Below are 16,595 nucleotides of genomic sequence, written 5' to 3'. Positions count from 1 at the left end.
TATGCAAAATATAGGCCCTATATTTATTTCTGAATATTTCTACTCTCTTAACTAAGATATATATTCATGAATTTTCGTAAATATTTCCACTTTTGATGTTATGTATTGCTTAGAATGTTATCTAAATAGAACATTACTTATGTTTATTAACTTTTCATACTAAATTATATTCTACTTACAAAATTTACTAAGATTGTTATAACTATAAAAATTAATTCATGTAGAATACTTATTGAATTTATGTTGAGATTAATTTTAATTTTCAACTGAATCAGTAGAAAAATATTAAGCACTTTTAACATAAAAAAAAAANTAACATGTAATCAATAATTCTAGAAATATTTAAAAAAAAATAATAAATCAGTTGTTGTCATGAAACTTTATTTAAAATCAGTTTTAAGAATTGGGTCAGTTCAACAAGATTACTAATTTATTTACATTTTTTTTCTTTTAATTTAAAAATAATCTTATTCTTGATTTATTTTTAAATTTTTCGTTTAATCGCATTCAGGACGATTTACATTTTCCTTCCAATTACAGATATTGGCTGAAGTATCCCAAATTGTGCCCGATTTACATTCTTGCAACATGGGTTCTCCTCGTACGCACCAATAATATTTGCTGCAATCACTTTCGTGAGGAAAATATTGCCATTGTGGATTGCTGCAGTCAACTACACCGGGTGGTGGTGTTGGTCTGGGTGTCGGAGGTGGTGCAGAAGGGTCGATGGTGGTAGTCTGTGGTCGCCACCACGTAGGTTTGGGAGGTTCCGTTATCACTTCGTTAGGATCGGGTGTAGGTACCACGTAACCTTTCAATTTCTCATTCATGACCTTTAATAATGCGTGTTTCTCTCCACAAACACCTCGGAAATCGTCCATATCAATGGCCCAAACCATTCCACCTCCGTATTTCTTTTCTCTAATGAAATCCATCTACAAAATATATATTTGTCATTTAAAGTGCTTAAAGTTTATAACTAAATATTATTTTACAAGACAGGACATACCTTGATGGCAATGCTTCTTTCATCTTCATAACCAACCCATTGATCTTCGTGATAAGCGTATGGACATTTACCAATGTCGTCGTATTTTTCGGTCCACTTTTTACTTTGAGTCAGGGGACAAATCTACATAATATCATTTTATTTAATTTCAAATTTTATAATTTAATTGAATATAATTGATACTAACTTCATAATATGCTAAAAATCCTTTAGCATTGGTATAAGGTCCCGCTTTTCCACCTTCTTCCCATTTCTTGATTCCGGCTCGTAAATCCGTGTTATCTTTACTGCCCAAAGTATACGTTCTACCGTAGAAAGGTACGCCAACGATTAATTTATGTTTAGGAGCTCCCATATCAACCCATAATTGAAGGCCATCATTCTAAGAAAATAACATCATTTTAATAAATTTATTCTCGGTTATACGTTTTAATTCATTTACAATAACACGTACCACATTCAATTTTTCATATGCCCATTCATCAAAGGGTCTTTTGTATAGAGGACTGTGTACATCAGCGAAACCAGCCCAGTTTCCTCGTAAATCGTATGACATTATGTGAATCTGATCAAGAAGCCTTTAAGAAAAATCAATCTGTTTGACATCATTATATAAATTTCTTTAGTAAATATGATTATAATTTCAATTTCAGCACTTACTGCCCAAGTTCTCTGACATGATATCCTTCTTGCAGCCTAAATTTTGGAATGGGAACTGCTGCCGAAAGTAACAAATTATGTGGATCAAAAGCTGCTCTGAGTTCCTAAATATTAAAATATTTTATAAATATTTCACAATAATAAATTTTAACACTATTGAATAACTTTTTCACCTGAACAAGTTTTAAGAAGTTATCTTTATCAGCAAATTTTCCCTGTCTATCAGCAGCGCCTGGATATTCCCAATCCAAATCGAAACCATCAAATCCATACTGCTGCATTATTTCGAGTACGCTGTTAATAAATATATCTCTTCTGCTCTTGTCGCTCACCATATCTGAATACTTCTGTCCACCTTCGTCCCATCCTCCAACAGCCAACATCAATTTCACATCGGGCCATTTCTTCTTTATGTCCATGAATCTTTTGTATCCCTCTGTTATAAATATTTTCTTAATATCTTGTAGAAACGTATACATAATGAGAATATTAAACAAACTTACGCTTTTCGATATCATATTCAGGATCAATGTATTTCAATTTCCATGTTTTATCGTCAAGACCAATAAAGGAATAAATGATATGCGTACACATATCTCCAGGAATGTCTTCAATATCGTAGTTCATGGGTTCTGGTCTATATTGTGCCCAAGCACTGTGGTAACATACGATTTTTGGTTTTTCTGGATCCGTGTTTCCTCCAGCTGAAAAATAAAAGAAAAATTAAATAATATTTTTATTATTTATTAACATATAGATTAATTCCTTAGAGTTATTGAAAAGTCTTACCTTTGAAATTGATTTTGGCAGCTTGGTGAGCTGCANAAAATATATTAATAGATTCTAAAAGAACGTTAATGTTTACATCCGTGTGATTATTTATTAATATATAATACATTAATGATCTGAATAGATCTAATTGTAATGAAATCAATAACTCCGGATGCATTATAACCAAACCCTATACGTTTAACTGTAACAAAACAAGATCGTTGTCTGCAATATATGTTATTGTTACTAGTTATTATATTCCAGAAATGTGCATCAACGTATGAAAACTTTAGTGCTTTTCGATAGAGATTTTAAACATTGTTTGCTAATCCTTTTTCCCATCTGGAATTTACTATGAGATTTCGAAGGGTATGAACTCTTGTTCCTTTTAATGGATGCGTAACACGCTTCCTCCTTCGCCATTGGAATAGTTTGATAATTCGATTAAAAGAAACTTCTTAGAATTTGAATTATATAATTATTCTCATAAATATTAATTAAAATATATATCGAAGCACATTTGATAATTATTTTTATGTTAAAAAATTTTATATTAATTAATATTAGATAATTAGCAAACTATTTTAACCATAGATAAACTTTTACTAATGGTAATTTAATATAGGAATGAATAAAAATGACAGAAAAAAAAAAACATATGTAATAATTTAATTTTTAACAAAATTTCTTACGTTACAGTCAGAGTTCACCTTCTTTTAAAGTATAATTTTTTTTTAAATGAATGATTGTATATTTCTAGTGTGTCATCTGTATCAGCGCCAAAGCAACAATGCAGACATTTCCATGCGGTCATAAAGTAGTCTGTCGTAAGTGTTTCGTCCGAACCATCCAAATGGCAGTTTCGCAGAGAGTTCTGCCTCTCAGGTGTGTTATATGCAGAGCAAAAATACTTCGACTCAAACAGTCCGCTCCAGGTAAAGTCCATCATCTTCCGTCCTCCGCTATCTACAAGAATGCGCGCCCTATAGCATCGGTACTTCAAGAGACGAAAGATTTACCGGAGGCCATGTTGGATATTGCTAACAGTCCTATATTGCCACCTACTAAGTTCTGTCGTCAGAAACTTTGGAATAATAAAGTAGCAGATATACCTCAACCCATATCTCCGGCTGCTCCTACAGTCGAACGCCAAGTATACAGTAGATCAAATAGATACAGTCAAGCTGCTCCTGCTTACGTTCACCAGAAACGACATCACCACAATAGGCAACCCATCAGGAAACCATCTGCGCTTCTTCCCATACCAGAATTGGAAGAATTCGATCTGTTAGAAAGTAAAGTCGCAAATCGCATCACTCCATCTGCTCAAAATAAATGCCCAACGATAGAAGAGAAACCTCGAAATCGAAGTCACAAAGGAGCATTTTCGTACTTTCAACAGATACGTGCATCTTCGCCCCTCAAAGCATTTCGTGCTAAATGTAAATAGCAAAATTAACCTTTACCCGCTCGATTTAGTTTCTATTATTTTTTCATTTCATTTTATTTTTTCTTTTCTTTTATAATTTACCAAATCAGAAATCGTCCACAATGACAATTTTTAATAAGAATGTAATTTATTTTTGTTATCGGTGCCTTAAATTATTCGATATTCATCAACCGACCGGTGTTACGTCATTGGTCTGTTTCAAAATATTGTGTTTTTTTTGTAATTCTCCTTCTTAATTTACAATTTTGTTAACTTTAATTTAATACAAACACGGAATAAAAAAAATACTTAGATTTAATCTGAAATGTTTGCAGAGAAGACAAAATAATAATTTTTTCGAACATAAACCTCTACGATATATATAACATGTCAAACGTAAAAGATTTCGGTCACCATTTTAATTTATAAATCAGCAAAAAGTAAACTTAAAATGCTCTGTTTAAACTCGTTATAGGAAAGCAATGGCCCACTTGATTTCAAGAAAATCTTTTACTCTTTGCTATGTTATGTATAAGGCAAAGGACCTCCTGTTCTTAAATATTTCGTTTTGTTTTCTCTATTATCCTAAAATCATTGTATTTAACCGTATTTCTTCCTATACATTCTTATTTTCTACAATTCATACAGAAAATAATTGTATTTTAAGTTAAAATCTCTATCCAATACAGTTAGGTTGATCGTATTCATAAATTCAGCTATCAAATAAGAATATTTTACGACCGAAACGATCCTTCTTCATAAATTAATAAATAAATAAATATATATATATCTTACCAATTCAACGATTTTCTATTCTTCCTTCCTACATCCATTTTATTTCCTGCTTTAAATTGTATTTGTCGTAAAAATCATTCGTTTGTATCAAACTACTTGTGCCAAACTATATATAAATATATATACATATGAAAAAAAAGAAGAAACATAGAGGAAAACAATACATATAAGTATATAGTTATCTTTGTCTTCCGATGTTGTGGAGGGAAATAATTTCAGGAAAATCTATTAGTATCATTTTTTGCCCATTGCATGGTATTATCATCTGAAGTAGCAATACAGAAAGCAGGTTAATAAAACTGCTCAGATATTAAATTATTGCTTGAATTGATTATAGGAGTGCCTTAGTTACGTGGATTTCGAAGATGCTCCGGAAGTTTTCCAGCTTTTATTTATTTATTTTTTCTCTCTCTCTTTCCGTGTTCAATCGCGCAATTATTTATAGAAAATGTTAAAATGCAGTTTTGTATCTTCGGTAATCTAAAGATAGGTATGGTTTATACTTAGTTGAATAGCTTTTTCTGTACTTTAATATATATACCTCACTTAATCACTTCATTCTCTAATAGTCTAGTCTTATTGTTAGCTCTATTTCAGTATCCCAATATTTTCTGTTTACCATTTTTTGTATTAATTCAAACTTATTTTTTAATCCACTTTTCCAGCATTTATTTATGTAATATTTAGTTATATATTAATTAATAAAATAGATTAATCATTTAATTGATTACTGTATAAGAGAATAAATTAATTTTTTTCTTCTGATATTTCATTGTTTAAGTTCGTTCCTCTTATCCTACATTTGTTTTTCCTTCAGTTAATTCTTTTCTATACGCATTCGAGTATCGTTTCAATCGAAAATTGATCGAAATGACTTATATAATTATCGTGAAAGGTCATCTTTCTTTTGATTTATTCGATTAAAATGCATTAAATAAAAAATAATAATAATAAGTCGAAAACTTTTAATCTGACACTATTGTGATGTGAAAAAATACTTATTCGGGCTTTTAAACGGGTGATGAAATTGGTTTATTTATAAAATAAATTTGTACTTTCATTTGAGGTGAATTATCGATTATCACTATTTCTGAATGAAGTAATATTTTTAAAAATACGATAAATCTCTTACAAGAAGAGGAAGTATTATGATAAATTTCTTTTTCCGAACATCGATCATTTACTGTATCGTATAAATTGATGTGAATTTACACTATCGTGGTTATTCGATAGAAAAAATAATAATTAACAAGTCATAAATTATGTGAAACAGGATATGATGACTCGTCTAACTTTACTTTAAATAATGTCAGAAATTATATAATTAATAAGCAAATTATTATTAATTAAACAAAATATAATTTTTATTCGTTACTGTCATATATTATACTATTCTTTCTAATATATAATCACAATTTGAGGAATTTTACACGAGTATATTAAGTCTATATATGTTTGTTTATGCTTTAAAAGAAAAATGATTATTTTATTGTGCTGCCGTTAATTTTATTTAACTTTTTAACCAATGTAAATCAAGTTTCTAAACACTTTTTACATATTAATTGAAAAATATTTATATAGAAGTTGTAACAGGAGGATGTCCCATGTAAAACCAGACCTATTAATAAGCTGAATAAACTGGACCCTCTTAACGACTGGTTTATGCAAGTTTCTATAATGTTTTGTAAATAAAACTATTTTATATTTATGTTTTTTTTATTATTTTAGTTTGTCTCGTTTACAATATGAACATTATAATAATGTATCAATCGGTGAATTGGTCCAATTTTTCATGGGACACTCTGTACTTCGAGAGGTGAATGTATTTGCTCGGTGCTTAGATAAAGTCTATGTAAACATATTTCTTATAGTGATTTACTAATATTAACAAAGATAACATACAGCGATATGAATGCTTCACAATTTTGCATGCCAAAGTGTTAAAATGTAGCAGTCAGTTACACCTGATGATGATCCATGACAGAATGGAGTGGCGACATCAGAGAATCGATACTGAGGATGGCCACTTCGAGAACGAAGTGTGACCACCTTCACTATCGATATATTTTGATCACGATGTAGTAAATCGTGACGTGCGTTCCTGTCTTCTTTCATAATTGTGGCAGCAATAAGTGATCACGGGATTCTACGTTCTATAGGTATACCTCATCCTTCATTCAGTCTCGTACACAGCTCTGTGGAGTAGGTTCTGTGAAAAGGATCTTGCTATGTCTACTGACGTTTGTGCATTTTTATCAGATTGTTTATTTCCGTATATTCCGGATTCTTCATAGACTTTTTTTACTACTCTTATGAGAAATCATCTCTCAAAATATTCCTTTCTTCCTGATACATCCTGTATGCTAAATTAAAATATTACGACGTTGATTTTGAAAATTGTTTGATACAATTTTGGAAATCCGAAGCATACAAATATTACAGAATAAATAAAGTTTAGATTTTTATCCTGAAAAATCGGTGATTTTATTCTAATATTTCAAACTACGAAGCAAAATGTTTAATGAAATGACAATATTTATCTTATCAGGATAAAACAGGGATGTGCAGTCGGAGTCGGAGTCGTGGAGTTTTGGAGTTTTAGCCGGAGTCGGAGTCGGAGTCGTCAAAAAATCCGCTGACTCCGACTCCTTTTTACTTACCAACTTGTTATGTATATAAAACGGAAAAGTATTGTAATCGTGTCAAATTTGACCCTCTAAGTCTTTTTTTTTCAAATCTACACGTTTGAAGACCTCCCGAACCCCCAAAAATGTTAATAAAAGGGGAAAAATTAGCCCGCGCGTATGTGTTGGCGTCTAATTTGTTTAATTTCTTTATTTTCTGTTCTGAGATATTAAACAATATCTCAGAATGGGTAAAGTTTAAGAAACGAAATGTGGCACTGTAGCTTGTGTATAAAAGGTCATTAATACTATTAAATTTTGGTTTTTAATTAAAGGTCGACAAGGTGAAGACATAAAAGGGGTCATGTGTCATATCTCTTAATGAATATTTTACACGTTATTAGCGTTCAAAATTTAAATAAATAAATAAATAAAACTCATCTCTACCCTTAAAGTAAGCTTTTTTGTCATTTTATAATAGTACAGTAAAACCCGTTAAGATGTTCTCGCCTAAGATGTTAGAATGTGTATGGGGACACGATTTAGTTCAACCACTTTGACGCTTAATAAATAACTCCTGTGTTAAACCATCTGACTCCGATTCTGACCACTCTGACCACAGAAATTATTAGGTTTCGAATAGGCTGAACAAAATCATTTCCCACACACAGTCTAACATCCACACATATAGGAAAAAAACCTCGAATCTTTTGCATATGGAAAGTTTAACTTTATGATGTAAAAAAACATAAAACAACATAATATAAAGCTTTTATTTTAATCAGTCTCGACAGAGATCTTAGATTGTTAAANATTCTTGATTTATTTTTAAATTTTTCGTTTAATCGCATTCAGGACGATTTACATTTTCCTTCCAATTACAGATATTGGCTGAAGTATCCCAAATTGTGCCCGATTTACATTCTTGCAACATGGGTTCTCCTCGTACGCACCAATAATATTTGCTGCAATCACTTTCGTGAGGAAAATATTGCCATTGTGGATTGCTGCAGTCAACTACACCGGGTGGTGGTGTTGGTCTGGGTGTCGGAGGTGGTGCAGAAGGGTCGATGGTGGTAGTCTGTGGTCGCCACCACGTAGGTTTGGGAGGTTCCGTTATCACTTCGTTAGGATCGGGTGTAGGTACCACGTAACCTTTCAATTTCTCATTCATGACCTTTAATAATGCGTGTTTCTCTCCACAAACACCTCGGAAATCGTCCATATCAATGGCCCAAACCATTCCACCTCCGTATTTCTTTTCTCTAATGAAATCCATCTACAAAATATATATTTGTCATTTAAAGTGCTTAAAGTTTATAACTAAATATTATTTTACAAGACAGGACATACCTTGATGGCAATGCTTCTTTCATCTTCATAACCAACCCATTGATCTTCGTGATAAGCGTATGGACATTTACCAATGTCGTCGTATTTTTCGGTCCACTTTTTACTTTGAGTCAGGGGACAAATCTACATAATATCATTTTATTTAATTTCAAATTTTATAATTTAATTGAATATAATTGATACTAACTTCATAATATGCTAAAAATCCTTTAGCATTGGTATAAGGTCCCGCTTTTCCACCTTCTTCCCATTTCTTGATTCCGGCTCGTAAATCCGTGTTATCTTTACTGCCCAAAGTATACGTTCTACCGTAGAAAGGTACGCCAACGATTAATTTATGTTTAGGAGCTCCCATATCAACCCATAATTGAAGGCCATCATTCTAAGAAAATAACATCATTTTAATAAATTTATTCTCGGTTATACGTTTTAATTCATTTACAATAACACGTACCACATTCAATTTTTCATATGCCCATTCATCAAAGGGTCTTTTGTATAGAGGACTGTGTACATCAGCGAAACCAGCCCAGTTTCCTCGTAAATCGTATGACATTATGTGAATCTGATCAAGAAGCCTTTAAGAAAAATCAATCTGTTTGACATCATTATATAAATTTCTTTAGTAAATATGATTATAATTTCAATTTCAGCACTTACTGCCCAAGTTCTCTGACATGATATCCTTCTTGCAGCCTAAATTTTGGAATGGGAACTGCTGCCGAAAGTAACAAATTATGTGGATCAAAAGCTGCTCTGAGTTCCTAAATATTAAAATATTTTATAAATATTTCACAATAATAAATTTTAACACTATTGAATAACTTTTTCACCTGAACAAGTTTTAAGAAGTTATCTTTATCAGCAAATTTTCCCTGTCTATCAGCAGCGCCTGGATATTCCCAATCCAAATCGAAACCATCAAATCCATACTGCTGCATTATTTCGAGTACGCTGTTAATAAATATATCTCTTCTGCTCTTGTCGCTCACCATATCTGAATACTTCTGTCCACCTTCGTCCCATCCTCCAACAGCCAACATCAATTTCACATCGGGCCATTTCTTCTTTATGTCCATGAATCTTTTGTATCCCTCTGTTATAAATATTTTCTTAATATCTTGTAGAAACGTATACATAATGAGAATATTAAACAAACTTACGCTTTTCGATATCATATTCAGGATCAATGTATTTCAATTTCCATGTTTTATCGTCAAGACCAATAAAGGAATAAATGATATGCGTACACATATCTCCAGGAATGTCTTCAATATCGTAGTTCATGGGTTCGGGTCTATATTGTGCCCAAGCACTGTGGTAACATACGATTTTTGGTTTTTCTGGATCCGTGTTTCCTCCAGCTGAAAAATAAAAGAAAAATTAAATAATATTTTTATTATTTATTAACATATAGATTAATTCCTTAGAGTTATTGAAAAGTCTTACCTTTGAAATTGATTTTGGCAGCTTGGTGAGCTGCAAAAATGGTCAAGAATAGAAGAAGCGAGCAGATTTTCATTTTAGGGCCTAGAAAACGATAGAATTATACAACTTTTAATTAAATTTTATTTATAAACTTATCATAAACTTTGTTAAGAGAGAGCAAATCTTAATAATTTCCGTTCTTAAAAGGCATTTGTACAAAATTAAAACTTCCGCTGATAAATCTATTAAATTTTATGCTTGTTAAACTAGATTATAAGTACGAATATTCCGCACGAAAGAATTTCATATTGTCCATTAAGAAATTATTTTTTTTTTCAGGTTAAAACTTACCTTTATGAGCGTCAAATGGGCCGCTGAATAATTATTCAACGCATTGTCTTTATATAGTTTTTTTATATCTCAAGTTTTTTTATTTTATTTTCTAATTATCTCATTTTGTTATCTACAGTTGAGCATCAGAAGAATGATTTCCCACGTGTAAAAATTAGTTTTTTAGTGCTTCTAAATACAGAACAAACCTCAAAAATTTTCTATAAGTTATTTATTATCGTGTATGTATACATACATATATATATATATATATTTCCATTACCCTTAACAGTTAAAAATATAAATGAATATATATTTTAAGAAATATATTCTTTTTCAGTATAAAAAATATACGAAAAATAAATTAATATTTTATATTAAAAAAAATGCCAAATGTTTGCTTGAATTATTTTTAAAATAATATATTTTTTGTTATTTTAATTAACAAAATATGTTTATTAAGTTATTCTCTTAAAAATATTATCTTTTAATGAATATCCAACATCTGTTTTATGATAATTTTTCCACGTAATCTCAAGTAATTATATTATCAAACTTGTTAATAATTCAAGGTTTTGTCCCTAAGGTAAATTCGAATCATAAACATCTTACCTTTGAATGAACACTCATTCGTTTCTTAAATAATCGAATATTTAACCGAGATTTGCTTTTATAATAATAATAATTATTATTTTTTAAAACTACGAAACGTGAAAAGTAAAAAATTTGAGAAAGGACATCGTCCTTTTACTTCTAAAGTTAAATCCTATCGGTACTTTATGCTCTAATTACTGACTGCATAAGGTCACAGTTCGCTCATCCTTGTACTTTTGTTAGAAAATTATAAAATTATAACAATTTTTTTGTCATTTATAATACTTTTTTGAGATACAAATCTTGTTCTTGTTGTTAGTGCATGTGGAAGTTGATGAAAAACAAGGAATATTGTTCAGATGTCTTGATTTTTTAAATCGCTAAATGTTAAAAACTCAATAGCGTGTAAATAATTAAGCGGCATTTAAAAATGTTTTTAGTATATTACTTGTTTTAAAATTATAAATTATATATTAAAGACTTTTTGATGAAAACAGATTTTGTTTTCCTGTCTATTTTTGGTTCTTTTCGCTCCGGGGGTCTTCTTTTTTTCAGACCCATCGTGCAGCCAGGCACACAATAGGAGCGACAGGGTGTAAGGAATGGGATCGGACATATCCAGGATAGATCTTCCATGAAAAATTACTGATCACGCGCTCCAGGATTTGATTCCAAGTCCCTCGGAGAGGTACAGACCATTCGAATGATTTACTCTAATTAAAAAATTAGATATTAAATGTCCGTAGTTATAATTAAACAGAACATTTATAATATAATACATAAATATNATACGAAAAATAAATTAATATTTTATATTAAAAAAAAATGCCAAATGTTTGCTTGAATTATTTTTAAAATAATATATTTTTTGTTATTTTAATTAACAAAATATGTTTATTAAGTTATTCTCTTAAAAATATTATCTTTTAATGAATATCCAACATCTGTTTTATGATAATTTTTCCACGTAATCTCAAGTAATTATATTATCAAACTTGTTAATAATTCAAGGTTTTGTCCCTAAGGTAAATTCGAATCATAAACATCTTACCTTTGAATGAACACTCATTCGTTTCTTAAATAATCGAATATTTAACCGAGATTTGCTTTTATAATAATAATTATTATTATTTTTTAAAACTACGAAACGTGAAAAGTAAAAAATTTGAGAAAGGACATCGTCCTTTTACTTCTAAAGTTAAATCCTATCGGTACTTTATGCTCTAATTACTGACTGCATAAGGTCACAGTTCGCTCATCCTTGTACTTTTGTTAGAAAATTATAAAATTATAACAATTTTTTTGTCATTTATAATACTTTTTTGAGATACAAATCTTGTTCTTGTTGTTAGTGCATGTGGAAGTTGATGAAAAACAAGGAATATTGTTCAGATGTCTTGATTTTTTAAATCGCTAAATGTTAAAAACTCAATAGCGTGTAAATAATTAAGCGGCATTTAAAAATGTTTTTAGTATATTACTTGTTTTAAAATTATAAATTATATATTAAAGACTTTTTGATGAAAACAGATTTTGTTTTCCTGTCTATTTTTGGTTCTTTTCGCTCCGGGGGTCTTCTTTTTTTCAGACCCATCGTGCAGCCAGGCACACAATAGGAGCGACAGGGTGTAAGGAATGGGATCGGACATATCCAGGATAGATCTTCCATGAAAAATTACTGATCACGCGCTCCAGGATTTGATTCCAAGTCCCTCGGAGAGGTACAGACCATTCGAATGATTTACTCTAATTAAAAAATTAGATATTAAATGTCCGTAGTTATAATTAAACAGAACATTTATAATATAATACATAAATATTCTAAAAAATATTCTTGAGTAGAATCCAAATAGCATATTGATAAGAAATCGATAAACTTGTAAGATCCGTCAGATCAATGTAATTATTTCAACAATCTTTTTAGATAAAACCGATATTATATAGGCTTGTATATACTACTAAATAATAATTAATGATACGAATGTTATTTTTAATCATTTGAATCCAAAAGAGACAATAATTCCATCTTTGGAAGTAGCCTACTGTTGAAATCTTCATGGCCAAATTTCGTTAAGTTTACAATACAACAAGTAAATTTACAAATGCTCTATCTTTTCGTAGCAGTTTTATAATTTAGATAATCTAATCTGTAGATTTAGTATATAATAACGTTACGGAAATCGGCCTGTAAGCAACGTTGACATTATAGAATCGTTAATTTAGATTAATCAGCTATTCTGTAATTTCGATAATTGCTCAACAAGTGATTCAGACTTGCAAACGTTTCATTTACAAAATACTTAATTTTTTGTAATTAATATTTACCTTTGAACTTTTACTTCTGGTAATTAATTACTCATTTGCCAATTTTTAATTCATTTTTTTTTTTTAATTTTATAATTCAGAAATTTAGAAACTTCTTTAATTAAGTCAGTATCGTCGGGGTCCAACAAGTCGTTAAGTCACAGAATTTAATTGATTAATTCGAAATTTTTGACAATATTATTTGTTGAATTTCGTATTATAAAATATTATTTTTATAAATTAGTTTCTATTTATTTTAAGTTCATCGTAGAATTTCCGAATTGGATAAAATTACCATTACTAATAGTGATGATGCCCTTTTTGATATTGAATATTGCTACTCGTATATCGTTACTATTATTATTATTATTATTATGAAAAAAATAACTTAAATTTTTAAGTAATAAAAAGTTTTTTATGATATTATTTTTAAATTATAGAAATCTTAAATTGTAATTCAATCTAATTTTTTAAAAAAATAGTTTCTTATTAAATAGCTACTAATATTATAAAATTATTTACAAAAATTTCAAAAAAATAATATGTAATTTCAATATTTAACGGTGTTTGAACCGTTTACATATTGAAATTTTAAAAAAACGGAATAGAAGCAGAAGAATAAATATTAATAATAATAATATATAATATAGATCCTATTGGAAAAAATACGAATAATTACAAATGTAGAATTATATTCTGTAAGCCATATTAATTTGACTGCAGGATTGAAGAGCGGTTATGAGACAATCTATTGTCTTTTTAATATAAAAATCGGTCTTTAACTGTGAGAAAAGGCAGTTTTCAAACATATCGAGATACGTGATTCCCAAAAATACGAAGCATATGGCTGCTTCCAATCGGAAACCACGTAAAATTCGAAAATTTCCTCTTTCTAACAGTACATCGTTTGATCAAAATAGATTAAAAACTGAATAGTTATGATTTTTTTAAATCGGATGATTATTTTTGAAACATCCTGTATTTTATGGAAGATGATAGAAATTATATGTCATCTAAGAAGCATTTTAATTCTAACGAAATAAAATTGAGTTGGCTTTCCTGGGAATATTGCAAATACAGTTGACCCCCTATAACACTGTTGATAATTCCGTTTTATATGAATTTCATGTTGTACGAGTCACTTAGATTTTACAAATACGTGTGTCGGGCTGTGAACGGCTCATGTATTTGTAAAATCTAAGAGACTCGTACAACATGGAATTCATATTAAACGGAATTATTAACAGTGTTATAGGGGGGTCGACGAAGAGATATTATCTTGTGACGTTCGTGAATCTAGCAGCATATTTTCCAGAGAACGGTATTATTTCTTATTTTTAATCCGAACGCCTTTATCACCGTTATTTTAGATAAATAATTTTTGTCGTTTGTGTAATATTTACCTGATCTTCATTTTATATAGCCTAATATCAAACTACCATTATGACTCAGCACATACTCAATCGATGGCATTATTAATAATATCGTGTTTAATGTCGTAGGCCTATTTATAGTGTCTTTTCAAAAGTCATTATCATATATAATAATGATGCTATCATTCATTTACAGTGAATAAAAAATATTTCAGACGCAGTTCTGAGATTTGTCTTCTAAAGATATAAAAATTATTTGTATTAATATAATTTAAAATAGTTTTATACGAAAAACGATCTATTTAAACATTATATTATTTGAATAACAATATAAGTTATTTGATAATTAAAATTGATTATAATGTATTTTTTACTTTTTTCTATTTTTAATTTTCTGTAAACACTAAGAAGGCTTTTTTGCCATATCTGTCATGGGTTCGGCCAGGCCCTTAATGGGGATAGAATGGTAAGAGAGAGATGGGCTCAGTGTATCCTGAACTATCCATTACCGCCCAAGAAAAAATTCTGGGAGGTGAGATTTTGGATTCCAAGAACGGCCGATGCTTTGACTGCCTCCATCATCCGATCTGCCGAACGTCGATTATATTTACAGTTACGATTAATTTAAACAAACAAATAAATATTGTTAAAATTTTTATATTATAATAGTACAAACTACGAGGGTTATCCAGAAAGTAATGCCCGTTTGCCCATAATCACAAAACAAATCAATTTATTCTAATTTTTTACTTTCCATAATATTACACACCAATTTAGTCATTTTTTGATATAATCATCACCGTTGTTTAAGCAATTGTCATATCTTGTGGCCATTTTTGAATGCCGTCATCGTATACCTCTGCCGCCACTTGTGTGACTTCGTCTTTCAACTCATCGGTACTGGCGAGGCGTTTTCCTCTCGGAAATTCCTTCAATTTTCCAAATAGATGAAAGTCACTGAGAGCCAAATCCGGACTGTAGACAGGATGGTGCTTCAAATGATGTTAATGCTTGCAAAATGACATCAGTCATCACAGGTAAGAAATTAGAAAAGATATGCCAGCAAGTAACTATCCCTGAAAAATCATGAGAATCTAAATCAGATTGAGTCAGGATCATCTATATGTAAAATTTATTTATGTATTATTGCTTATTGTTTTTGAAATATTAATTATTGAATGACGTCCATCGATCTGGCAGCCGAAAAACCCCAGAAATTTTTCCGGTGTAGTATTGCCAGGATATTAGCATGCCAGATACAGTCGACCCCCTATAACACTGTTGATTATTCCATTTTATATGAATTCCATGTTGTACGAGTCACTTAGATTTTACAAATACGTGAGCCGTTCACAGCCCGGTACACGTATTTGTAAAATCTAAGTGACTCGTACAACATGGAATTCATATAAAACGGAATAATCAACAGTGTTATAGGGGAGTCAACTGGTATATCTATCCTCACAACCCGGCCCACCCCATTATGGATTGGCCTAACTTATGACCGGCATGATTAAAAATAATAATTTGCATTTGTATTTTTATCGTTATAATAACGATAATGATATATTAATAGGAACATAAAAAGCTATAAAATTACCTTTACTGTTGACAATAAAGTGATGTCCAGTAGCGCAGTTTACATGGGCCAACTCAATAATATCGGTTTACAGGATAATTTATTTCTGTGTAATTTAGAACCATTTGTAAATTAGCGTACTTCAACAACGTTGTCCAGTCGTTTGTTTTATTGAAATTGGAGAATAAATATCCTCAGAAAACTGGATACCTATTATTTACTGTACAGGCCTAAAATCATTGCATGTATAAATATTCAAATTTATGTTAATTATAAATTATATAAAATAACATTCGGAAAAATATTTAACTATAACTCTTGTTTCGTGACTCACCATCGATTTACT

The 16,595-nt window shown here is 30.1% G+C and overlaps 1 protein-coding gene across 1 annotated transcript; it reads right to left on the bottom strand.

Moving 5' to 3' along the window:
• Positions 1-364: 364 nt before the first annotated feature.
• LOC111618021 lies at positions 365-10,492 on the bottom strand. The gene is given in 17 exon segments (XM_023359439.1): positions 365-935; positions 1,010-1,163; positions 1,165-1,391; positions 1,464-1,587; positions 1,670-1,773; positions 1,843-2,105; positions 2,173-2,373; positions 2,459-2,584; positions 8,132-8,567; positions 8,642-8,764; positions 8,829-9,023; positions 9,096-9,219; positions 9,302-9,405; positions 9,475-9,737; positions 9,805-10,005; positions 10,091-10,171; positions 10,421-10,492. Coding segments are annotated over 16 exon segments (3,156 nt in total). The 5' UTR covers positions 10,164-10,171; positions 10,421-10,492; the 3' UTR covers positions 365-497.
• Positions 10,493-16,595: the final 6,103 nt, after the last annotated feature.

Source organism: Centruroides sculpturatus, unplaced genomic scaffold, assembly GCF_000671375.1.
Source record: "Centruroides sculpturatus isolate CEXI.00-Female unplaced genomic scaffold, Cexi_2.0 scaffold47, whole genome shotgun sequence".
NCBI lineage: Eukaryota > Metazoa > Arthropoda > Arachnida > Scorpiones > Buthidae > Centruroides > Centruroides sculpturatus.
The sequence above is the reverse complement of the archived record's forward strand: the minus strand, read 5'-3'. Positions and strand labels throughout refer to the sequence as shown.